This window comes from Nicotiana sylvestris, chromosome 4 (genome assembly GCF_000393655.2).
Source record: "Nicotiana sylvestris chromosome 4, ASM39365v2, whole genome shotgun sequence".
In the NCBI taxonomy this organism is placed as follows: Eukaryota; Viridiplantae; Streptophyta; class Magnoliopsida; order Solanales; family Solanaceae; genus Nicotiana; species Nicotiana sylvestris.
The window spans coordinates 171,985,679-172,012,345 of NC_091060.1; the positions used below are offsets into that span (position 1 = coordinate 171,985,679).

At 35.6% G+C, this 26,667-nt stretch overlaps 1 protein-coding gene across 9 annotated transcripts; it reads left to right on the forward strand.

Annotated features, from left to right (window-relative positions):
- Positions 1-1,289: 1,289 nt before the first annotated feature.
- LOC104246345 (uncharacterized) lies at positions 1,290-9,201 on the forward strand. Of its 9 annotated transcripts, XM_070172368.1 has the most exons (9): positions 1,290-1,476; positions 2,515-4,137; positions 4,205-4,259; positions 5,283-6,393; positions 6,619-6,677; positions 6,774-6,840; positions 6,930-7,016; positions 7,402-7,528; positions 8,822-9,201. In XM_070172368.1, the coding sequence occupies exons 1-2, from the start codon at positions 1,408-1,410 to the stop codon at positions 4,033-4,035; spliced, it is 1,590 nt and encodes a 529-aa protein (XP_070028469.1). In that variant the 5' UTR covers positions 1,290-1,407; the 3' UTR covers positions 4,036-4,137; positions 4,205-4,259; positions 5,283-6,393; positions 6,619-6,677; positions 6,774-6,840; positions 6,930-7,016; positions 7,402-7,528; positions 8,822-9,201. The 9 variants fall into 9 exon arrangements, with proteins under 9 accessions (XP_070028469.1, XP_070028468.1, XP_070028467.1 ...); XM_070172367.1 differs by having other exon boundaries at positions 2,515-4,259; XM_070172366.1 differs by having other exon boundaries at positions 4,205-6,393.
- The last annotated feature ends 17,466 nt before the right edge of the window (positions 9,202-26,667 follow it).

Here is a 26,667-nt window from a genome sequence, read left to right on the forward strand (position 1 = left end):
ATTCCAATGGATAATTTGCTAATAGCTAATAGATTTGGCCTAATAGAGTAAGAGAATGGTGGCTGGCATTTTTTTTTTGTTTTCCTTCAATATGATAGATGCCAAATGTTCAAAATTAATGTGAGATTCGGCAATTTAGAAAGGAGATGTGGCAGCAATAATGGAACTATGGAAATAAGGTAGAGTGGTCTTTGTGATTTCTCTTTGAATTCAAAAAGAGAAAAAGAAAAAGATGGTTGGGTGAGGGAGGAGATGGTGGTGGAAGAAGAAGAAACAGGGGAGATGGTAAAATGGGGTTGGGATGGTGACCTGACATGCCATATGGTATCCACCTCAGCGAAATATTAATTTGCGTGGGATGATTGTGGCCATGATGGAGGGCCTTAACGGAGGAAGGGTATTTTTACACTACTTTTATAACGTCGAAGGTAAGGATGGACCAAAAGTATAACGAAATGTACAAATAATTATTTTTTCGTAGTAAAATAATATTTTTGACCCTTAATCTTACTTTCTTATAAATATGTGAAAGTACGTGAAATGTATTCTTTGTCTGGTGTCCATGGATCTTGTATTTCTAAAATCAGGTAGGGAGAATCTAATGAAAAAACTCTTTTCTGTTTTGCAAAAACTTTTATGGAAACCCAATTAAATCTCAACGATACTGCTTAGTATAATTGGCAACTATTTTAAATAAGTTACTTTATTAGCGATTTATGTTTATTGATACTATCAGATCTCAGTTATGAAGTTCACTTTTTGCTCATTAGTAAGTTTATGAATTTCACACCTTTTAGATTGAGAAGTCAAATTGAGATTAGCTAAAAAAGGAATAAAAGTTATTAAACTTTTTAAAATGTTTGATTTGTCACATAATAGTACACTTCTTGATTACATTAGTAGTAACTATTTAAAACTCTACCTATTTATATCCTTGATAATTTTACTTTAATATTTAAAGTGAACCTAAATAAGAATATAAATTGCGCATGATTTTTATTATGAGAGAGAAAAAAAAGGAAATCGCTTGAATATATGTGGAAATAACTTAACACTTTGTTGAAGATCCCTTTTTAATTTTAATTTTAATTTTCCTTCTATTCCTAAGGCTTGTAATCAGATTCAGAAAAATCCCAAGTACATAAATCTGATTTGGCAACAAATACAAATTAAGTAAAAAATTTAAGTGGGCATAGTATGTGGCCCCTACTAAGAAAATCTCCAACTAGTATAAATACTCATTCTTGTTAAGGTTATTTTTATTCTTGAATATAATAATTCCCCTGTCTCACTCTCAAATGTTCTAAAAAAACAGAAAAAGAAAAGCAAAAAAAATAGTGCCATAAAAATAGCAAATTAGAAAGCGGCGCCACCTTTTGATTTTTGAGTTCTCAAATTCGCGCAACAATGGGAGCTCCTCCTCCTTTTTCTACTTGGATTCCTGAAGACGACCGTTTGCTTATTAACGCCGTTAAGGTACAACCAAAAAATACTTATTTTCCTTTTGATTTCGTTTTTCCTTTTTTTTTTTCCTCTACTTGTTTTATTGTTTACTTTTTCTGAATGTATACTTTTCTGTGTTGTTTCTTTAAACTGTGCACATTTTGTTTACATGAATTTGCTTTTTGCTTCATTCAAAATTTAATTTTTGTGATTTTAACTGCAACAAATGTTTTGCACTTCATTTTTTTTTCTTTCAATTATGTACTTTTTTGTGCTTTTCTTCTATGCTTTTTTGGATAAATGGAGAAGAAACTGGATTCATTAAGAAAGAGATAGCTTTGCATGGGCTTTTTCTTTATATAAGTTGGTTAAATGTATAATAGAAATACAGTTTGTGTTAACTTCTAGAATAATAAACGGTGTTGGTTGCTATTTACGAGTTCAATGTAAATTAAGAATACGCGTATTGCTACTAAATGTATAAGATTATTTAAATGAAATTCTTTTTATAACTATTATTTAATTGTATAGTCAATCATTTCTTACTTATCGTATGTCTTATTTGTTTCTAATAGTATTTGTTGTAAGTTATAAGAAAGTTTTTAAAATAAAAGTTTCAATATTAAATTTATTGTGGAATTTAGAACAGTGTTTTGACTGACCAGTTTATGGAGGAACTGAGGAATGAAGAAGGACATGTTAACTTGTAATTGCTTCTGAATTTTGTGTAAACTAAAACGTAGAATAGATCGTTATTGCTTCACCAAAATGAAGCCCATAGTAGAAGCATTTCCGAAGCTTTAAGGTTAAAACTTTAGTATGCTGATAACTTGCTCAAGTGGCATGTTAGAGATGCTTATACTTAAGTATCTGTCACAATTAATACTAGTGCTAGCCCGAACAAGATCATATTTTCTTACTTTTCATTGAAAGGTGCTGGGGTTTAATTTGATAGGCCTAGTAATCCTTTGTTGTGAAAAGCAAAGATGGAACAACTATATGATTTAGGTTCTGTTCTTATATTTACTTTTCCTTAATTGATAATAGAGTTTTCACATCCTTTTTTCCTAGGCTGGTGCTTCTTTTGAATCACTTGCCAAAGGTGCAGTTCAATTTTCCCGGAGATTTACTGTTCAAGAATTGCAAGATCGATGGCATGCTCTTCTATGTGATCCAGTTGTTTCTTCTGAAGCATTATCTCTCATGATGGAGTTTGAGCATTCTGCTTCGACAACAAAATCTGACTCTAATAGATTTGAGCAGGCAAAAGAAAGTAAAAAGTGTGTTCCTGAGAAGAGAAAAGCTGAGAGCATCAGCTCATGTTACTGCCCTATGCATAAGAGAATCGCTAACGACACATTTGACTCCGCGGATGCCGATTATCTTGGTGGAGCTGGAAATAATGACAATCCTCAGTCCATGGATTGCATGTTTGTAGATTCACTGATAGATAATTTCCGTAATCAACAGTCTAATTTTAATATCATACCTAATAACGTTCTGGAACATGGAGCTGGGCATTCCATTTATGCTAGTGACTATGTAACTGCTCCTTCAGCTTTACCCATTGGGAAAAATCATAATGGAGATGTTTCCCTTGGCAGCTTTAGCTTTCAGGATTTCCCCAATGGAATTGAAGGAACTCTTCCCCCTGCTGAGAATCGCGAGACAATCGCCGCTGTTGGGGGGTTGTCTCAACCAAATGAAGTGCCAGTTAGCGAATTACTTGAAGCAGAGGATTTAGAACCTATACTGCTAGATATGGCAGGTCAATTTGATGATGATGTGAGAAGTACTTCTTCTGGATATGACAGCCAGGTCTTCACTGCCGCATTTCCTGACAGTGCCTTGTCATGTCAACTGCCAGATTTTACAATTGCAGGCACTTCTGTCCCAACTCTGCCGGATTTTGAACATGCCGAGAAAGAACTGAGCATTGAAAATACAATAGTAGTTCCAGTTCACGGTGGGGCAAATAAAATGGACACATCAGGATATAGTATTGTGACTCTTGTCAACTCATCATCCAACTTGGAAGACCAAATCTCGTGTGATATCTTGAGAAATTCATCCCTTAGTACTGATGACTACTTAGTTGAGCTATCAAATTTTTTGTTCAACTCTAAAGATGATGAAGAGCCGCTTTTCGTGGGCCCTGATGGAAATGAGATGATTGATGAGTCTTATTTTGATGATTTCAACTCATTCTTGTTGGATACACCTGATGACACTGATAATGGCGTATCCGAAATTTCAAAAGCTCCAGATCAGCAGCTTCCCGCTCCTGACGGTGCTCGTCCCGGAGAGTTAAGTGACAAGCGTGTGAATCATTATGGTGATAAGCCTCTTGTTTGCAGTTCAGAGGTTCAAATGATATCTTCTGCATTGTCTGTCAACCCTGCTTTTCCTGAAATGCGTGATGGAGTTATCTGTTGCACGTTAAACACTGAGGTCCCAGAGATTCCTACCAATGATGATGTTTTTCTTCCTGTTAGAATGCCGTCAATATCTTCTCCATTGATGGCACATCATACATGTGTTAAGACTTATCGTCCAGTGTCCTCTGTCGATGGCTTCAAAATAATGGACTGATAGTTGATGAAAATGTCCTTAAGAAAGCAATTGCACCAGAATCAAGTGCAACCAGTATACCATCCAATTGCAAAGACTTTCCCATTGAGAGCGATTATTCTGGTATATGAATTGTATTTTCCCCACAGTTATTACTTGACCTTAACTAGTTCCTTTAATCACTGTCCAGATCGTCGATATGGATTTGAGCTCAAATGGCCAGTATCTGTGTTCTAGTAAGAGAGGTAGTCCAATGTTCAGTAGACTCATTAAACTACTTATTCTTTCTTCTGTGTCTTCTATGAAGTTGCATGCGTGTGTTTGATATGCCAAAAGTCATTTTTTAGGAAAATAATTTCCATAATAAGTGATTTTCTCGTGTTTGGTATGTCAGATGTTATTTTTCATGTAAAACATTTTCCATCAATTGGAGGAAATGATTTAGTTTACGTATGGGCACAAGTCATTTTCCTAACAACTCTCTTAACTTTTAACTTCATATTACTTGCTTCGACTAACACGCTATTAATCTCCAATACTCAGAAGTTTCATAAAAGCACTCTTTGACTTGCTAATATTAATATTAAATACTTTTTGCTGGAAAAATATTTGCCATTCACCAACCAAACACGAGAAAATACTTTTCCTTTTCAGGAAATTTTTTTCCATGGAAAACATTTCAAGAAAGACATTTTCCATGGAAAATGATTTCCATCATACCAACAGACCCTTAATGTTTAAGATTTTGTTTCCACTGCAGCATTTAATTTTATGCTTTTATGGTTACTTTCTGGGAATCTATGCAAACTTAGCAAAAGCTGGAAACAGTTGAAGAAAAAGATCTATATGGGCGATAGCATTAGATATTAGCTGAGATTATGTTTTAGACGTTAGCACTTTTACTGTAGGTCTTATGCTTTCTAGGAGTGATTTAAACTTTCAGAGATTTATACGTTTAGAAAATATACATAAATTCTAGTACTTTTTATTTATATTTGCATAATATTGGCATGAGATTATTTAAATGGAGTAACGTGGTCAGTAAAGTGTGAAGATTCATATAGTAGAACCCTACTTGTTTTGGACTGAGACATAGGAGTTGTTGTTTATGGCTACTTTTTCAACTTCTTCACATCATTTTCTGTCCCTTTTTAGCTCTTGTTAAGAGCTTCCTTTGGAGCTAGTTGCCTCCCTCTATTGGTGCATACCCTCTTACTGAGAATTTTTTTTTTCTTTCTTTGGCTGGTGTCATTCTTTTATGGGAAAAGGGCCAGATATACCCCTCTATTATTAAATAGTCCACATATGTCCTCTGTTATACAATAGGTCTAAATCTACCCCTCCTGTTAACAAAGTAATAAAAAATACCCTTATTTTTAACGATGCTCCATCGTGACAATCCAAATCCTACATGGTCTGACATTTGGGTGAGGTGGATACCACGTGTCATGCCACATCACCATCTTCTTCCCCTCCCATTTCTTCTTCAGCTCATACCTTAAAATGGAGGTTCCAAATTTTTTTCCTTTCAAATCTGGACAAAATTACTGTAAATCTCTGAATCTAACAAGAGTTGGCTTTGCAGAGATTTGGATATTGACAGGGAGCCTTGGATGAAGGAGGCCCAAGGATGTGAAAGAGCCGGTTCTCTTGGGACTTGCAAGGCTATAATAAATAACACTGTTGGGATTGCTGTTGAGGAAGAAGATAGGAAGAGGACCTGGCTTGCTGATATTGAGGAGTGCAAGAAAAGGGGTTCCAACATTTATGCACATGCTCTTACTGTATTTAGAACTAAGAAAAGCATCTGGCTTAAAGCAGCACAGCTCGAGAAAAGCCATGGCACAAGGGAATCACTTGATGCATTGCTTCGAAGACCAGTTACTTACAATTCTAAAAGCCAACTCTTGTTAAATCCGGAGATTAACAGTAATTTTATCCAGATTTGAAAGAAAAAAATTTGGAACCTCCATTTCAAGGTATGAGGGGAAGAAGAAATGGAAGGGGAAGAAAATGGTGAGGTGGCATGACACGTGGCATCCACCTCACCCAAATGCCAGACCAAGTAGGATTTGGATTGCCACGATGGAGCACCGTTAGAAATAAGGGTATTTATGATTACTTTGCTAACGGAAGGGGTAGATTTAAACCTATAGTATAACTGAGGATATATGTGGGCAATTTTTAATAGTAAAGGGGTATATCTGGCCCTTTTCCCTTCTTTTATTGCAGTCATGAATTAGCAGTTTGAAGAGTGTAAGAGGACAATTATCAGGATGAAGGAGGCAGCTATTGCTTGTACACAAATAGCTCTTGCTGCTCAAGGAGCATTACCTGTTATACATGACCGGTCACTCGAAGTATTTGTGAAAACCTGAAGTATGGAAAACTTATCTATTCTTACTAAATTATGGGATACTGTCATAAAATGCTTCACATATCTGGCTTTTGCAGTTTTGGAAGTAAATAACTTATCATAGTGGACTGAAATTTTTGACTGCATAAAGAACATTTTGTTTATCTGGACTAGAAATGCTACATTGTACAGGGTTGTGATTAATATTTCTAATTCCAGCAGTGTACGATTTGCAAATTATTAATTAGGTGTGCAGAGCTTTTGGGCGTAACTGGACAGCAACAAAACCGAAGAATGGGAGGGACTAGTGAGCATCATATTATTTTCTTTTGCAAGATGCACATGCAAAACAAGATTTCATACCAGTTTGACTGATGTAACACAAACATATTATGATGGCTAGGGAACGGAAGGGAAAGTCTAGATAACTGGATTACTGAAGATTACAAGTGTTGATTCCATCACTGACAGTACTAAATGAGTGGTTTCAATCAATTTTCCAAATAATGTTGCAATCTTTTCGTTCATAAGGATTCAAAAATCTCACTTATGGCTTCAGGTTTTACTGGGAAGAGCGACTGAAGATATTAAAGTTGACATTGACTTGGGCAGAGAGGGTCTTGATACTAAAATTTCGCAGCAGCAGGTAATATCGGCTTAGAAATTGACTGGAATTGGTCTATGTTCCCATTTAATTTCCATTTGATTCCATAATTTATCTCCAATCATCATAGAAAGGAAACATATATGATGGTACATCATAATTAATCCTTATTTTCCGTTATTTGTTTAGTATATTGAGTTACTTTAAGTTGCTCGTGCATTCTCATTCTTTCTGCTGCTTGCTTGTATTGTTGCTGCTTGAAAGTTTGAAGTTTATATTTATTAGTTGTGTATTTAGTTTGTTCAAATGAAATTTCAATCATATGTTCAACTTCTTAGAGATTGATTTACACGCCTAAATACTTACCAGTGCACTGCAAAGTTGTCCATAATACTCACACATTTATTTATTACTTTTCTTGATTTAGGCAACTATAAGATGGACGTATGTGGACTATTCTACTTGCAGAGCGTTGGTAAATATTCAATTCATGTGAGTGTCAAAGAAGTTCTTCCTAAACAGAGCTAAACCTCAACTCTAGCTCCTTAATTGCGGTATAGTTCTTATTCTGCACAAGTATTTAGTATCCTGACTGGAAAATTTTATTTGGTAATTCAATTATGCCGCCTTCCACAACACCAGCCCCCCCACCCAAAAAAAAATAATATAAAAAACCCAACCCAAACTCGTAACCTAAGATGTTGATGGCAGTTAAGTCAGTACTAAGTCGGCTAAAACCTTAGACCTTTTTGTTAAAAGAAAAGTCACCATTAACCTTAAGATGTTGATGGCAGTTAAGTCAGTACTAAGTCGGCTAAAACCTTAGACCTTTTTGTTAAAAGAAAAGTCACCATTAACCTTAGACCAGAGCTCTTGCCTTGTTTTACATTTATAGGAGCATATTCTATATTCTTCCCATTACTCAATGGGTAAAACAAAATTTTTAAATCATATAGCTGACCATACTAATTTGGAACTGAGGCGTATTTGATTGATACTTGTTCTTAACTTTAGTTTATCAACTGTAACATGTACTACTTAGGAATTATTTCCATTTGGGACTCTTAGGGTGGTGAGTTTATTGAGGAATATTTAAATCCAAGCCAAGGCGATTATCTGACACTTGTCGCCAAGGGACAGGAATAATAGTCGTAGACCCTTTCCTTGCCCATACTCATTTAATCCCACGAGAACTCATGGGTTAGCCAACACTAGTGCTTGCCTGTTCTACCCTTCCCATTGGAATAGTCGAGGTGCGAGTGAGGTGGCTGGACACCACCAGTCAGAAAAGGAAAAGTTCTCAGGGGATTTTGTATCCTGCTGCTTACATTGCAGAGCGGTTTCTCACTGATAGACCATACTTTTATAACTTCCTCCCTTTTCTCCAGAATCTGTGTTTTGGCAATCCATTCATGCAAGCTCGTTGAAGCAAGCTCTATGCAAGTTAAATTTAATTCCTGGGAATCTAATTTAGTCCGTTTTAGCTTGTCTAATGAGCTAGCTGGAATTGCCCCCAGGGCCTAGCTCAAGTGGCAAAGGGTGGTGGATTTGTGTCTTAGGTCACAGTTTCAAGCCCCCACACCATGCAAGGCAAAGCCTGGTATTTAAGTGGAGAAGGGTAGAGGGGCGGGCCCATTATCCACTGAGTTTCGAAGGCTGCGGTTGGTCCAAAGGATCGACTCCAGACGGATTTCTCGGTCATCAACTTAAAAAAAAAAAAAAGAGCTAGCTGGAACCACCACTTTACTTTAGATAAATTGCCACTATAGGTCCTAACATTTTGTTTTTATTACTGCTCAGTGGTATGTCTGATGTCCATCTTTCTACTCTGATTGAGGAAATTGCAGGTCGGAGAAATTGCATTAACGTTTGAGATGAATCAAAATCGAATACAACAGTATATAGACAACTTGATGAGAAGCCAAAGGAGAAATAACAAAGCTTTTTCGATGACTCAGAAGGTGCTAATTATTTTCTATTGCAATAGCTGGGGACTATAACGTATGCTATCCTGCTTGCTTTTCGCTTTTATTTGTTTATTTATTTATACCTTTCCCCACCACCATCCCGCAACTGCAAATTTTAATTAAAGAGATTTTACACAAATAGCCGACCATATTCATAACCTTTGCCGTTACTATGAAAAGATAGATAAAGTTATTTGCATGTATAGACTTTAGGCATTTTAATGGGTCGTATCCTAAGTATTTTCCAACTGCTTTTGGAACATCTTTAGGTGCATCTAGCTATACTGGAGCAGTAGAGCTAAGCTGATATTGATGATTATGAAAATGTTCTCTTAATCCTATATGGACTTAAAAAGTAGAATCATCTTCAGAAAATCTTCTTTATTATAAAAAATATGGAAGTCTGACTCTGTATAGAAAACACAATAGTCAGCACCCACATGTGATCATGCAGCTAACCTAGATCCCAAAAAAGAAGATTCATATTCATTCTTTTTATCTTTAGACAGTTATATTAATTGCTAATTAATGCACTCTGCATATTAAATAATTCATTAACAACAATCGCACTTCAAAGCGGGGATCAAGTTGAGTTAGCTATATGAATCTTCACATATAACTTCGTTCCATTTAAACTCATCACAAATCAACATTATATAAAATAAAAGAAAAGGATTAAAAATACGAGATGTTCTTTATATTTTTCATTGACGTATAAATCTCTATTGGGATTACTGTAATTTTTCAGTTAATTGGTATCGTTTATATAGATTAAATAATTCATTCACTTCTATAGATGAATTAATTTCTCATGTTATCTCTGTCCACATTCACTTCTAGTTTCTGTACTATACCATGAAGCAATACAAAAACAGATCCAAAACTCAAATCCTAGTACACAAAAAGAGCCATTAGCCCAAAACTAAAAGATGAAAGTGCAGTTTTTTCTTCATCTTTTTCTAGCATTATTTTTCATGTTCTTTGTATTATTAGCACAGTGCAAAACTCATCCTACTGATATACAAGGACTTCAACATCTCAAAAATGGAATAAACCCAAATTCCATTTCCTCCGGTTCATGCCTAAGCTCATGGAGCTTCTCCATAGACCCATGCGACAATATTTTCTCCGACCGGTTCACTTGCGGTTTCCGTTGCGATCTCATCGTCTCCGGTTTTTACCGAGTCACCGAAATCAGCTTAGACCAAGCCGGTTACTCCGGTTCATTATACATGACCAACCTCCCTCATCTCGAAGTTTTAGATATGTCCTATAACTCACTATCCGGTTTAATCCCACATTCACTCTCAAACCTAACTCGTCTACGTCGACTCAGTCTTTCAAAAAACTCATTCACAGGTAAAATCCCTTCTTCCATTGGTTCTCTTTTACGTCTTCAAGAACTTTTTCTTGATAACAACAATCTCACCGGTTCAATCCCACGAAGTTTCAACGGTTTAGTCAATTTAAACCGGCTTGAGCTTCAACATAACAATATTACTGGAGATTTACCTGTTCTCTATCAGCTCAGAAACCTATTTTTCTTAGACTTGAGTGATAACAGAATCACAGGAAACTTCTTCCCGTCACGTTTCTCCAAGTCCATTATTGAACTCTCACTACGTAACAATTATTTACGGGGCGAGTTCCCGTTAAACGTAGGAGAGTTAAAGTTTCTACAAGTTTTAGATCTGAGTCATAATTTATTATCTGGGATTATACTGTCGGTGTTATTTTCCCACTCATCTCTTCAACAACTCACACTTTCTTACAACAATTTCACGTTATTGCAAATGCCAAAAGATTTAAGTTATCGAAATAATAAGCTTATAGCCATTGATCTGAGTTATAACAATTTGCATGGCTTCTTGCCGGCTTTCATGGCGTCAATGCCGAACTTGTCGGCTCTGAATTTGGAACATAATAAGTTTTCCGGCATGATACCGACACAGTATGCAGTCAAAGTTGTAGTTCCGAGGAACAATACGTCGTCGTTTGAGAGATTGTTGTTGGGCGGGAATTACTTGTTTGGGCCTATTCCTGGGCCTCTATTGGGCCTAAAACCAGGTTCTGTTAATGTTAGCTTAGTGGATAATTGTTTATATATATGTCCGAATACGCTATATATTTGTCATGGTGGGAATCAGAAATCTTTCTTGGATTGTAAGAAGTTTCGACCTATGATTCCTTGAGGTTAGTTATATATTTTCATTTCCAATTTTAGATGAGGTTAATTGCTAGTGATTGAGTAGCAAACTGTGTTCCTCTTGTCCTAATTTTGAATTCAGAGGTACTAGTCGATGACGAATTAGAAACTACTCGACTCTGTATATCTGTAACAGTGACAATGATATTATTGAAACTAATAATACTATTGTTGTCAGGGGCGGATATGGATTCCCGGGAACCCAGTAACTTTTGTGTAGATCTTGTATTTTTGTTAAATATTTTATTAAATATCTATAAATATCTATTTGTGAGCCCAGTTATTATTGTATATTAATTTGAGATTGCGACAGGAACCCATAAACTTAAAATCCTGGATCCGCCTCTGATTGTCGTAAACCAACAGTTGGTGCTATATTGCTAATTAAAGGCGTATTTTGTTTTGTAGAGTATATACGTCTAGAAAGGATAAAGACTCAACTAAGTTAGTAGTAGTGATATTTTCATTTTTTTTAAAATTCAAAATCGAGATATATACTAAAGTTTAAATTTTGTCATCTCAACTGATAGATTGTTTCCGCCCGTACAAACATGTAATTGTTGATTAGCACCAAACTCATTCAATTGTCACTTTGATGTTTTCTTTATGTTCTTATGATCAATGGCAGTAGATGATTTGGTTGAAATTTGACAACTTTTACATACAACATCTGCTTCTTCATTTTTTTTGGCATTGGACATGTTTAGTTTTGCGTTTAATATACGGACTTCGAATATAACTATAAAATTAGGATAATGTTTACCCTGTTTAGCTGTTTTATTTATTTATAAAAAGTCACTAGAGTTTTTTATAAAATATATACATATTCGGTCAAAAGCTACAATTTATATACAACTTAGTAATAATTTTTTGTTGTGCAGAGTACGGTCAAACACTACAATTTACTTACAACTTGGATACAATTTTATGTTGTACAGAATAGATCCGATCGAACACATACAACTGGCATACGACTTATATTCAATTGTTTTAGTTGTATATATTTTGTATGCTTACTCTTCGAGTATCAATTTGAAATTCCAACTAAAACTAACCCCAAGCTTCATCAAACTTCCTAAAAAATGAGGTATAAACTTCAAAGGATATGTTCCGTAGTTTGCAATAACACTCAATTCAAACAATAAGAATTTGCATGTTAATGGATGTTAATGGACTTTACAGCTTTATAATCATTTTCAAACACTGCTTTAATTTTTAGTAATGCTTAAAAATACTACAAAACCTCCCATTGCAATAAATAAATAAATATATTCTTTAATCATTTTCAATCGAAGGTAACATCATTTTTACGTGTGTAAAGAAGAGGCGATAAGTTCTTAATTATTAAATGGTCGTGGAAAGAGAAATCTTGGGGACTCAAACTCACGAGGTAATTGAACTAATCTTGTTCATATTTGAAATTTTCTAGAATAAGAGTTTTGTTAAAACCATTTTTTGTATTATTCGCATACTTTGAGATCATCCCCTTATTATTCTTTTAGAAGTGTGTTTGGTAGTGAGAAAGATAGAGAGGGAGAAAATGAGAAAGATTAGAGTCTAATATATTACTTTGTGTGCAACTGATAATTAATACATGATATAAAATTAAAATGAGAATGGTAATTAGTTTCATAATGTAGTATAAATATGTAAAAATTCCCTCAAAAAAGCATAAATTTATTACTCCCTCTGTTTCAGTTTATGTGAACCTATTTCTTTTTTGGTCCGTTCCAAAAAGAATGAACACTTTCTAAATTTGGTAACAATTTAGCTTAAAGTTACAACTCTACCCTTAATGAGAAGCTTTTATAACCACACAAATACTCTGGGTCCCATTTGGACTTGTTTAGGACCACAAATTCCAAAAGTCTTCATTTTTTTCTTAAACTCCGTGTTCAGTCAAACAGGTTCACATAAATTGGAACGGGAAATATTAACTACTAGGGAGTATGATTTAGTGATAAACAAGGGGAAATCAACTAGCTAGCATGCTTTATGTCACATCACATTTTATTTATTCCTTTTCTTTTTCTAGAAATTAAAACCAAGGAAGTGATAAAGCAAAATCCTATAGAGGTGGCTAAGAGTCTCAGTAAAAAAGGACTTGTAGACTGTAGTCTTACTACGACTCCAACTCTAGCAAAAATATAGTAGCTCAGTTCTAACTGCCACAATTTTTTAGAGATAAAAGAATTTTGTTTGTTCGTATTTTAGATCATTCGTACATGCAATTTATTAAATTCCATTTGCTTTATAGTTAAATAAATCCTATTAATTCTGATGACTCTCCCTGTTGTGTGCCTCCTAGAGAGGATGACGTATGTAATGTTTTTTTCTTGTATGATAAGTTATTTCTCCTTGATAGTATTATTGTCAGTAGCATTTTTCAAATACTCAGTTCTATTGTTATTTCTTCACCATCCCTTTTCCCTTTTTATATGTATTGTTCCCAAAGTTTTTTAGAATTTTGGGGCGAGTATGTACAGAAGAAGCTGACAACAAGGTAAATGCTAATTAATTTTTAGACTCAATTAAGTACGTCGATATTTCATCTACTTTTTGCTGATTATATTTGTTCATGATTGTAGGTTGTTGATGCACTAGATGAGGGAGACCAAAATCCGGCATAGGTTTTGTGAGCAAAATGTGAAACTTGAACCTACGACTCTGGAATTGTAGGTGGGGATGCTGACCACCGAAGCAATCCCTCTTATCATCAAAAGCACGGACATAGACTATTAATTAATCATTTTGTTTTTTTGTCGTTCTACGTACCAGCTCCGCCATATTTTTTAAAATGCCTCCAAATAAATATTAGGAATATTTCCGCAAGTTCTTTTAATAGTTTGGCCCTTTTGGGAAACCATTATGCTCTAAGTTTCTTGAATTCTCTACTATGTAATAGTTTTAACTAGTTATTTCTCCATTCATCTCAAATTTATTTATATAAAATACTTTCTTTTCTAGTCACTCCAAAAATGAAAAAAATGAGATCGCTCACCAATAATAGGAGCCGTCGTCTTCTTACTCGGATAAGTTGTCATCCTTAAATTGGCTTTAGGAGAGATCCTATAATAGTGAACTTTCATTCCCAGTAAAAGTCCTGGAGCAACTTGCCTAATGCTAATAAATAAGGGGAAGGTTCAACATTTATATATATAAAATTTAAACTTTAAACTTTTTATTTTAGTATTAATGAAATAATGTATAGTCGCACATATCTCTATGTCTTAGGTTGACAATGTGCTTCATTATATTATACTTACGATTGTATTTTTCACAATTTTCGTTTTTATTCTCATTTACCTAGCCGCCTCTTTATAATATTTCTTTCTCTATTTTATGGCAGTATAATTTTACAGCAACTTAATATTTAAGCATATATACGTGTTATATATGAATAGACTTCTTCTTCTGTCTTTTTTTCTTTTGGGTAACATATAAGAATAGACTTGTAGTAGAATATGATGAAGCAAAGACTAGGTACAAACAAACATAAGAGGTGATGCATGTTTTTTCAGGCTAATTGGTGAAATGGACATGACCAATATATGATTAAACTTTTTATATAATTTTCAGTGAAAGTAATTCGGTCAAACCACCTCCTCCAGAAATCCAAGGGGTTTTCCCTGGTCTCCTCCGAGAATGAACACGTTGGTAATATTAGTAGCTTAACTCTTTCGGATTTGTGATAATTATATTTAATTTTAATTTTTGCATGTTGAATAATTTTTAAATCATGATCCTTCCGCGTATATATGTTCTTAAACAAATTAAGAAAGAAGCTATCTGCTCGCTAGGTTTATTCATTTACTAATGATATAACTTGGGATGATATAGTTGGCGAGGACAAAAATATATCGCCTGGACTGAGACCAACTTACAACTTATTTGGATGATTGTTATACTTTATGAAACTACTGATTTGGTATGTAGCATCGTTAACTTATTTTTTTTCTCATCTTGCTCTTCTTTATTATTAAATAGTTTTATTTTATCCTTTATCTTACCTGTTTATATAGTAATTCTACCTCGTAACTTACCTTTTTTATAATATTACAAGTTTATTCTTCATATTGTTGGTGCATGAGATCATGAAACGGTGACAAATAATACAATTTATCCAAATATTATATATAATAAAACGATACAGTATCGTAGGCGGAGCCCAATGTCGGCTACGGATTCGGCTGAACCCTGTAGCTTTGGTTCAAATTATGTATTTGTCTAATAATTATTGTTAAATATATATAAATTATTAATTTAGAACCCAGTAACTTAAAAAGATTAGGAACCAGAATCCATAAGTTTGAAATCCTGGCTCCGCCTCTATACAAACAATACAATACAATACAATACAATACAATACAATACAATACAATACAATACATTATGAAACGATACCTAACAACCATCCAAACAAGCTACTAGTGCAAAGAGGCTGCCAGTCTTGACCAACAATTAATAGTGTTGAAAGGACCTCAATTATGTGATTTCTATTCGGTAATAAATATGTACTACTATATAAAAAATTTAGATGTAGAATATATAGTGATAATCACTTTTTTGATTCTAGACTTGTTAGAATAACAAATGTTGATTACTAGACTAGAAAACAAAACAACATAATTCTACTACAATATATTTATTTAAAAACAAAAAGAAGAAACAAGGAATTGGGAAGTCACTAGGGGTTTGCATGATATATCTATAGCTCCTTTCTTCCAAAATATACGTCCCATTAATCTAGATAACCATGGGAATTAGTTTTCTTTTTGTTTTACTTTATTTATTATCTTTTGAAAACACTAAACAAGTGTAAATCAAATAGCTAGCATGTTTTATGTCACACTAGATTGGTTATGTTCCTTTTCTTTTTTCTAGAAATTAAAACCAGAAAGTGATAATGCAACTAGGGTAGAAGGCAGATCCTATAAAAGTGGCTAAAAATCTCCAAAGAACTCTACTCCTATCACAACTCCAACTATAGCAAGTGTATTAGGTTACTTTATTAATTCCTTTGTTTAATTGAAGTTTAAATATGCATATATATATTATCATGTGGGCTAAACTTGAAATAGGAGTCGTATACAATTTGCTTATATTGGAGTCCTATTGCATTTGTCTTTCCTAAACAACACAATTTCAAAATAATCATATATCAAATGGGAGAGTTGAGGGACGAGTCTTCTTGTTGTCGTCTTCTTAAAGAGGATGTATATACTAATGTGATGGTTATTTCTGGTTTGATAGGTATTGGCTCCGGACACGTAATAGCTTTCATAGGAATTACCAATGATTTTTCGAATACTCGATTCTTTTGTTATTTCTTCACAATCTGTTTTCCCTTTATGCTTTTGTGCTCCTTAATGTTTTGTGGAATGATGCTCCGAAAAAGAATAGAAGCTAACACCAAGGTAATTATGCTTCTTGCTTATAGACTTTTCCAGTAGATAATTTTGACAGTTTGGTAATTGGTATTTTAATTGGCCAGTTCTTTGTGTTGATTATTGTTATAAGGGAAGCCAATTTTTAATCTATTAAAGCGGTTTTGAAAGGACTCAAGAGATGGCCATCAAGTCTTTCTATCTACTTTTTGTTTTGGAATACTCCACTAAATATTGTGTTTTATGACTTTTAATAGTCTGATTAATTACTTGCTAGCTTTTATGTGACATTTCTATATGTCCAACAAGTTACCTTTCAGAAATCAAAAGTTTTGTTCGAAGAATATACTCTTGAATCTGCTCATGCTAAGGTGATGGAGCTCTTTTTGACTAACAATGGTGCTTATATCTCTATTGTTCATCATTGTAGGTTGCTGATGCACCAGATGAGGAAAACCAACACCCGGCGTATATAGACGCAAATAAAGAAAAGAGCAATTTTTGTTAGGAATATTTTGGCAAGTTCTTGTATGTAATAGTTTTAACTTGATATTGTAATACATTTTCTTTTGCCAAAAAAGAAGAAGTCCCGAGGGTTTGTTTGGTTTTTTTAGCTTAATCTCAACTGAACGTGTTCCGCTGAGGAAATTCCCTCATACTGTGTCTCTCTATGAGTTTTGTCTCTTTGATTCTCTTCATTAATTTTCTCATACTGATATATTCTTTTTGGAGCTATTCGTGAGTTTAGCTTAAAGTTTGGTTTATGCTTGGGATAAACTATTACTATTATATTGATAATTCCTTAATTAATATTGACATGATTACAATAATCATGTTGCCAATAATAATAAAAATAACTTCATTATCAGTCTAAGGAAAGAAAGATGCATTTCTTAGAGAATGCATTAACCACATGCATGTATGGTCGATTTAATTCATGGGCTAATTTCACTTAAGTTATTTTGTATGGAGTATCTTTCAACATTTCTAACTTCCAAGAAATAACGGTAGGAGGATAAAAGACAAAAATGAGAAAGAAACAAAATTAAGTAAAAGTAAAACAAATAGAAAATGTAAGAAAAAGTAGGACGGCCAATATAAAGTCGAAAATTTAGTGATCTGACTTTTTTCTTTTTGTTCTTCGAAGTAATAGAAGTCACATAATTATTTGCTCGAGGGCTTTGTTATAGATTACTGCATAATGATCACTTTTACGATTTGAAACTTTTTTTGTTATTTTTGTTTTATTATTTTCCTTGTTTGATAGCCTTGAATGATACTTTTACTACTAAATGACTTGCAATTTCTTTTACCCTAAAAATTGGATAACAATTAAAGTTATAATATGATTTTGAGGATACGTGATTTCACCTAATATTAATTGACAAATGCAAAGAATAATAATAATAGAAATTAACGATAATATTACGCGAACCAGCGTTTGAACAAAGCTTAGCCCTCGAGCTTGAATACCTTCGAGCTAGTTGTGCAAGAACAGTTAAAAAGCAACAAACTAATAAACAAGATAATGTAAATTAAAGATAGAATATTGTATTGCTTTGATCTGCGTGAATGTAGTGTGCTTACAAATGATGGGGACTCCTCTTTATATAGTATAAGAATCCTTATTATGGTATAACTCTAATTACAGAAGGAAATTACATGATTAGCTAATTAACCGTCTTTGATTTGATCTATTCCGAGATTTTCGCCGTGATTTCCGACCGGTTACGGATATCTCGCTTTTTGTTATTGTGCTTTGTTCGAAGTCTGTCATATTCGGTCCCGATCATTCCTGACCTTGATCTCGACAGGTACGTCGATTCTTGAACTCGATACCTTGTCTTCGTTCCCTGATCTGATCTATTACGAGGCTGACCCTCGATGCAATTCCCTGGTCTCGATCAAATAGTAAAATCGGGTAGACCTGATTTTATCCGTATACAGAGAGTCCCCTCGTTTCTTCGAATGTAACTAGAAGAAACGAATTGAGCCTTCGATTTTGTACCTCGATCTGTCATGACATCATCCTTGTGATGTAAGCGACAAAAAGTGACAGAAACATTTAGTCAGTACAGTTCCCAAAATCATTAATGAGCGTCAGTTGGTAGTCAGCCACCAGTGCCTTTGAACCGTCGCCGTGAACATTATAAATAGGCCTTCCGAATAATCTCCCAAACTTTACTTTCAAACTTCTCTTAATCTTTAAAGCACTCTACTTCTTCCAAGTTTTTCAGTTCTACAAATTCTTCAAATCTTGCTCTCAACCTTTCCTCAATACAACAAATCTCATCTTCTTCTTGCTCTAAACCCATATAAATATAGCAAAAACGTCAAAAATTGTTCCTTAAAAGGAAAAAGTTTCTTCATTGCAGCCGACTGGCGATAAAATACCGGTTGAGCCACGCCTTGAGGAGTGTGTTCCAGGGGTGGGGTGCAATCTTACTTCCGACGTCGAGAAAACTTCATCGGTCCCTGGCCGATGCGAGCCAATGTCTAGACACATATGCTCGATAACTGAGGGCGACCTCGAGCAGGTGAAGAAAGATTGTCATTAGGAAGACAAAGAGGTGGTGATTCCGATCCCCGAAGAGGACATCACTACCTACGTGAAAAGGGTTTCTAAGAGTTTACACCTACCCTTTCACGCTGGGCCCTGTCGATCCCGTCATCATCGACTTCTACCGCAATACCAAATAACCATAGGCCAGATCCATCCCTCCTTTTGGCGGATCGTTATTCTGCTTCGATTATTCATGATCAAGGTCGAAGGGATGCCTTTCATCCTCGACCATCTCATCGTATGAGGATTTTATGGTCATTTTACTAAGAATTAGGTTGCCGAATTTTTCAGATTAATTACGAAATTGCGGCTGAGTTCATATTTAAAAATCTGCAGTATTTTCAAATATTGAAACCAATATATCTTCCTCGATATAAGGTCAAATGGAGTGATTCAAGAGCCTAACTTAACTAAAATTTTACAAGGAATCCATTGGAGAAATCAAAAGGTTTGGGGATCATTTGGCATGAGAAGAGAGGCAGAATAGCCGGCACAAAAATATATAAAACAAAGGCTTGTTCATTTGGTCATATTTTGAGCTGGGGAGCTCGGATTTGGGAGATTGTGGAGGCGATTTTCACCATATGGATTGGGGTAAGTGTTCTCTACTCGGTTTTGGTAATATTTCATGAATTCATCTTCCTTTTTGGCATTTGATTGATGATTTCAAAGTGAAATTTGGGGGGTTTTGCTTAAAGTTTTATAAAGTGAACTTTTAAGTTTTGCATCGATTCGGAGTCAGAATTGGATGAAATTAGTATGGTTGGACTCATAATTGAATAGGTTATCAGATTTTGGGAGTTTTGTCGGGTTCTGAGATGCGGGCCCGAGGTTGGCTTTTTGGCCAATTTTGGGCTTTAGATTAAAGATTCGGCCTTTTTTGATTGGGATTGGTTCCTTTAACATTTTTTTGATGTATTTGAATTATTAGCTATATGATTGTTGTTGAGGTGATGCACATGCTAGGTGACGAGCGTGTGGGCGTCCAACCTATGAATTGTGGCTCCGTTGTTTCCGTGGCACTATTTAGTGGCCCTAGTTTGTTGATATATGTGTTTTCGCCATGTGCTTAATTACTTGAGCTGTCAATCATTCTAGATATCATGTTTAGGATTTATGCTGAGATTGTTAGGACTCATAGTGGTCGTTTCTTGTTGTCACCTTATTGATTTCATTGATATTTCATACTCTATCATATTCATGCATTCATATCATATCTCAGTCTCAATTGTTATTTACTGATACATCATATCATTGTTGTCGGGCTAGTTTCATGATATTGAGGGTCCGAGAGACTGAAGAGATTGATGACTGAATGAGGCCGAGGGCCTGATTGTGAGGATATTTATGGGATCAGGATGCACGCCACAACATGTTTTATTGATTTATGCCTTAGTGAGACCGAGGGCCTAATTGTTATGCCATGATTGGCTTGTTATAGTGCTTGGGCTGAAGGAGACCCTCTGGAGTCTACACACCCCCAGTGAGCGCAGGTACCTTCTGAGTGCGAGTGTCGAGTGACAAGTGATAGAGAGGACTGAGTGGCTCTAAGGATTGAGTGAATTGATACTCTGAGAGTATGCATATGATTTTATTAACGAGTCGCAACACATTTGACATGCACATGATATACATTAATAAAGATGCATTTTCTCATGTTATATGGTATCATGTCATTCATGACTTTTTGCACACATTGATCTGTGGGCATAAGGAGGTATTTCACACAAGCTTTCAGGAAAGAAAATGGAACATCATATTTACTGTTGAAAGAATTTTTGGGAAAAGCTACAGTTTTCAAACTTACTCATATTCTTGACGATTTTGGTAAAGGATTTAGGCTTTCATTGGTATACTTGAAAAGCCGAACTATTTTCAAAAAGCTATGAAAAGGCTGAGCAGTTTATCTCTGAGCTATTTCTTTATTTATTTGCTTTACACTATTATGAACTACTATTTGGTTATTGGTGTTGGACCCGACCTATGTTCCAGCTCGTCACTACTTTCAACCTAAGGTTTGGTTTGTTACTTTTTAAGTACATGGGGTCGGTTGTACTCATACTACACTTCCTACACATTGCGTGCAGATCTCGGATGCCGATGTTTCTTTGTTCGATGAGAGTTGGATTGGAAGATATGTCCGCGTCCCTGTTGTAGCTGCCTCTTGTTCATGGTAACCTTAAATTTTAAAACTCTATTTATTTTTACTTTTCAAATAGAAGATGTATTTAATTCATACCGGCTTTGTAAATTCTATTCTTAGAAACTCATGATTTGTACTACCAGTCCTCAGGAAATGTATAAGATTTAGATAATTCTCTTATTTACACTGTCTTATGGAATATTGTTGGAATTAGATAGGATACTTGTCTTACCTAGCAGGTTGGGTTAGGTGCCATCACGACTAGTGGATTTGGGTCGTGATAGATTGGTATAAGATAGGTTCATAGGTTCTATAAGTCATGAACAAATGTCTAGTAGAGTCGTGCGAATCGGTATGATGACGTCCATACCTATCTTCGAGAGGCTACATGACATTTAGGATATACTTCGCATCTCTTTTTCCTTATCGTGCAGTATTGATTCAGCTTGAAGCGTAATCCTTTGAATTCCTTCCACGTATTCATATGCGCATATGAGCATTCAGTATCAACTGTGCATCGACGGCTTGTGATATCCTGGATGAGGTGTGAGATGTGATTTATGTGGGTTGATCACTACAAAAAAATGAAATTAGCTACGAATGTCATCGCTAATTTGTCACTAAATTACCCGTAGCTAGCATAATTTCTTGATAATCTATCTCTAATACTCCTCTAAAAAAGATTAGCGATGGATTTTCTATTAGATATAGAATTTATCCGTCGCTAAAACCTGATTTTTTAGTAGTGGATGATGGGCCAGTCTAGAAGACTTAAGGCCGGGTTTTGACTGTAGCTTGAGCACTGAGGTGTTGATTGTATGAGCATGTGCTTTTGGATTTATATGTCTGGAACTATCCCTATTAGTGGAATTTGTGGTTGGATGGCTACGTGATGAGTATGATGTGACTACGAGATGTGTTTATATGATTTGACTGTGACGAGAAGGGTTTGCTTGAGGTGTAGAAAGAACTATTTGGTGCTTATTTTCCATCTTGATTTGACGTATAACCTCGAGTTATGGGGGTGTTGAAGGATCTTTTCATGTTGTTTAGTTAATGAGTAAAGGAGATTTTCATGTCGTGATATGAATTCAGATTCAGGAAAATTAAGTGATTGCGTAATGGTTATGACTGTGGAAGGGTATAAGAGATGTTGGTTTGAGGTGAAACAGGTGGGTTATCTCTTGCGGGGTGTCTTGAGGGTTGCGTGATCCCTATGTTATTTCGTAACGAGTCCTCTTTTACCAGTGAATTATATGTGTTGCAATTTGAGTTTGAATCGTTTATGAGAGTTGGCTTGACTATTACGAGGGGGAATGCGAGATTTACAGATGATTTGAGATATTAGATGGTTTGTGATGCAAGATCTCATGAAGGATTTAGCTGAATCTCACTATGGTATTATGGCAGTAATAGAGTATGGGCAGTGTGAGCTATTGTGTGTTTTGATATATGGATTTGAGCCAAGTGATAAATTGATTGCACCATTATGTGTTGTATTGATTTCAGTTTGAGGTATACTGGTGAACCAGTTATGGCTTACGGAGGTTGGGATCGAGGATGACTCGAGTAAGGGAATTTCTGGATAGGGATTGTATTACACTCTATGGGTATATGGAAATCAGGGAAAGATTGAGTGGTTATTCGTAAAGGATGTAGAGTTCATGGAATAGAAATTTTCTTGGTTGCTTAGAGGGGTAAATTACTTCTTAGGGTGTTGGTGTGCAAATGGGGCACAAGTCGTTCGGTCCGTTTGGGTGGTGCTATTGAGATTTGAGTAGAGATGACTATCGAGAATGGTTCTAATGAATTCAAGATTTATATGTGGCAATTGAGAGTTCTTGCGGGTTTGTATATGGCTAGAATAGGAGGGTAACATTGTATGGTGACTCTCGATATTTTTATATCTTTATAGATTCTACATTTTAGTATCAGGAAGGTGAAAACCTAGCTTGAAATTTGCAGGAGATCTCTTCGGAGTGGGTATCTCGGTTGTGGTATTTTGGGGTGCTTAAGAGAGAACTCGGTGGCTTATGAGCTTTAGGGCGATATAGTTTTATGCTAGGGTCTCGGGTGGCGAGTCTTGGTTGAGGATTGTGGTATTATGGCAAGGAGAAGTATCAATTTGAAGGTAATTCAGAAGAAACTTAGAGAAATAAGACAACTTAGTAGTATATTGGATCGACATGGTAATTGATATGATCGGTTCTTTGGGTGCTTGTGATGTGGTGGGCTTTTACAGGTGTTTTGTGGCAATGCCCTTATGTTTTTGGTAACTTGCATAGTTAGGTTGAGTCAGAATATTCAGTCTTGATGGGTTGGTTTTGTGCAAATGAGATTTGGAGAGTTCTTGATGGTTTCTACCTCGGTTAGAGATGTATATTTCCTACTGGCATGGGGAACATGTGATGTATAATGATCTCTCCTAGAAGGGGATCAAGTGGAAAGTTCATGGCTAATTAAGTATGCAGTTGTTTATGACTCGGAGTGTATTGGGCAAAGTTATTGTATTTTTTGTATGATGGCATAGTATATGTGGTGTGTTGCGTAGGATTGAGATTTTCATGTGTAAGGTCACGGTTCATTTTGAAGGGGAAAGTCCTGAGTCCTTAGGAAGAATGGACAATTTCAGATGACTAGGTAAATGACATTACTATTTGGCATGGCTTGATGAGAGTATACATTTCAGAAGGGGCAATGTGTTTTGATTTATGGATACTTCATTAGTATTACAGTGCTCTCCTAGTTGATCGACTGTTGATGTTCAATTTTGCTTTATGGCACAGAAAAATTATAGAAGTATTCCTTGTAAGATGATCGCGTATTGGAAAAGTGTTAGGGATTCAGGCGATGGAGTTGAGATCAGATATGGTGATTTGTGTGTTCTATGGATTTGGAGACTGGAGTTCTCATGGGTAGATTGTTTCGTGGTTGTGGACTATGAACGTGTAGCTAAGGTTGGGCAAAGGATAGTATGTGCTGTGATTCATTCATTGTGGACTTTCGGGGGGTTATTTATCTATTTGTGAATGATTAGAATTGATTTGGGGTCCATTGTTTGGCTCCATACTTCTATTATTGAGGGCTGTGCCATTCTGTTGTTGCTAAGCTTATTCATGTTCTGAAATGATCTATGAGTTACTCTTCTATATTACGAGGAGTTGTGAATCGTTGGTTATATGCACACATGTTGCGGTTCTATTTGGGCTTATTACGGAAATTTGAGCAAGATGAGTATTCGAGTATTGCGTGATTGATTGCGCGTTGGCTATGTTCTTTCCGGATGGTGGCATTATGCTATTTGATCTTCATCGTTAGGGTAATGCACTTTAGGTACTTGATGTCAAATTTTGAGTGGTTATGGATTTTTAGTATGGTGGCTCGAGGTATATAATATGGACCAGCATTTGGATGGGGCCACGCATTATAGCAGAGTTATGTAGAGGTATGATCCTTTATGTTAGATTCGTGTATTTTGGTTCTGCTGTGTGTGATGGGTTCTCAGAATTGCGTCGTGGTGATACCCGTTGAGCTTGCAGGATGGTTCTCTTATCTGATGTCATTTTTTATGTTTGAGTACATTTGGAATGTTGCTTATTAGTGCATGAATTGCACAAGTTGTGGCTTTAGATTGCATTGATGTGTCATGTCACTAGAGTGGTCGTGTTGGATGAGATGAGGTCATTGGGCCTAGAATGGGTGCTATCGGCTCTGATTGCGGTATATTTGGAAGGATATTGATGCTGATTGGCTTAGAAATTTGCTATAGTTCCTATCAAATGAGAGGGAGTTCCACAACTTGTTGATATGGTGAGTGGTTATGAGTTTCTGCGTGTTTCTTTCATCGTTGGCGGCATATGAAGGTGTTAGAATGAGGCTCTGTTTGATAAGAGGTTTATTACCGGCATTGGGTTATTTGAGCAGTTACTGTGATTAGAAATTTTCGCTATGAGTGTTTCAGTTATGAGGTATATCATGTGATTACATCATGAGTTATGGATATGGTTTGATACAGCTTGTTCAGACTTATACAACGTGTAGATGCGAGATTCTGATCTTATAGAAAATTCCGGATGTTGGAAATTGGGTTTTAAGACTTATGGTCTAGGTTGGATTAAGAAATTCCAGGCATATTATGTTATCAGACCTATATGGGATATGGTGACGTGGGATCACCCCCGGATATGTGCAGGGTACGATTACACCGGCGATTTTATGGCTTTTGAAATAACTCTAGGCACGTTCGAGGACGAATATATGTTTAAGTGGGGGAGGATGTAACGACCCAACCAGTCGTTTTGAGAAATTGTACTTTGCTCGGTAGTTTTGGGGCATGAGTTGCTCTGTATGATGTATTATGACTTATGTGAATCGTCAATTTTGGTTTTCAGGTTATTCGGAACTGATTTTGAAGAATGATTTGATTCTCCGCTAGAAGCTATAAATTTGAAAGGTTTAACCAAGTTTGACTTTTTAGTATTTGAACTCGGATTGGATTTCTGATGGTTTCGTTGGCTCCATTGGGTGATTTTGGACTTGGGAGTGCATCCTGATTGTGATTTGGAGGCCCGTAGTAGAATTTGGCTTGAAATGGCGAAAGTTGGAATTTGGAAAGCTTCACCAGGAGTGGACTATTGATATTGGGGTCGGATTCCGATTTCGAAAGTTGGAGCAGGTCCATAATGTCAAATGCGACTTGTGTGTAAACTTTGAGGTCAAGCGGACGTGATTTGATAGGTTGCAGCATCGGTTGTGGAAGTTTGAAGTTTCAAGTTCATTGAGTTCGAATTGAGGTGTAATTCGTTGTTTTGATATTGTTATGTGTGTTTTGAGGCCTCGAGTAGGTCTGTGATATGATATGGGACTTGATGGTATGTTCAAACAGGGTCCTGAGGGGCTCGGGTGAGTTTCAGATAGGTTTGGGTTGTGTTGAGCTCGTTTTTGATGTTTCAGCGTCATTTCTTCAAGCATAAATGGTACTATATTAATCAAATGAGCTCCGATTTCTATTTTTATTGAAGCATTAGATCCGTATCGTAATTACAGAGCCATAGCAAAAAGTATAATCGAATTTGGACATCGTATGAAGATGTTATGGTTATTTTACTAAGAATTGGGTTGCTAGATTTTTTAGATTAATTACGAAATTGCTACTGGGTTCGTATTTAAAAATTTGTACTATTTCCAAATATTGAAACCAACATATCTTCTTCAATATAAGGTCAAATGGAACGATTCAAGAGCCTAACTTGAAAAAAATTTACAAGGAATCTATTGGAGACATCAAAAGGGAGTTTCAGGATTGTTTGGCACAAGAAGCGAGGCAAAATAGCTAGCAGAAAAATATATAAAACAAGGGTTTGTTCATTTAGTCATATTTTGAGTTGGGAGCTCGGATATGGGCGATTTTGAAGGCGATTTTCACCA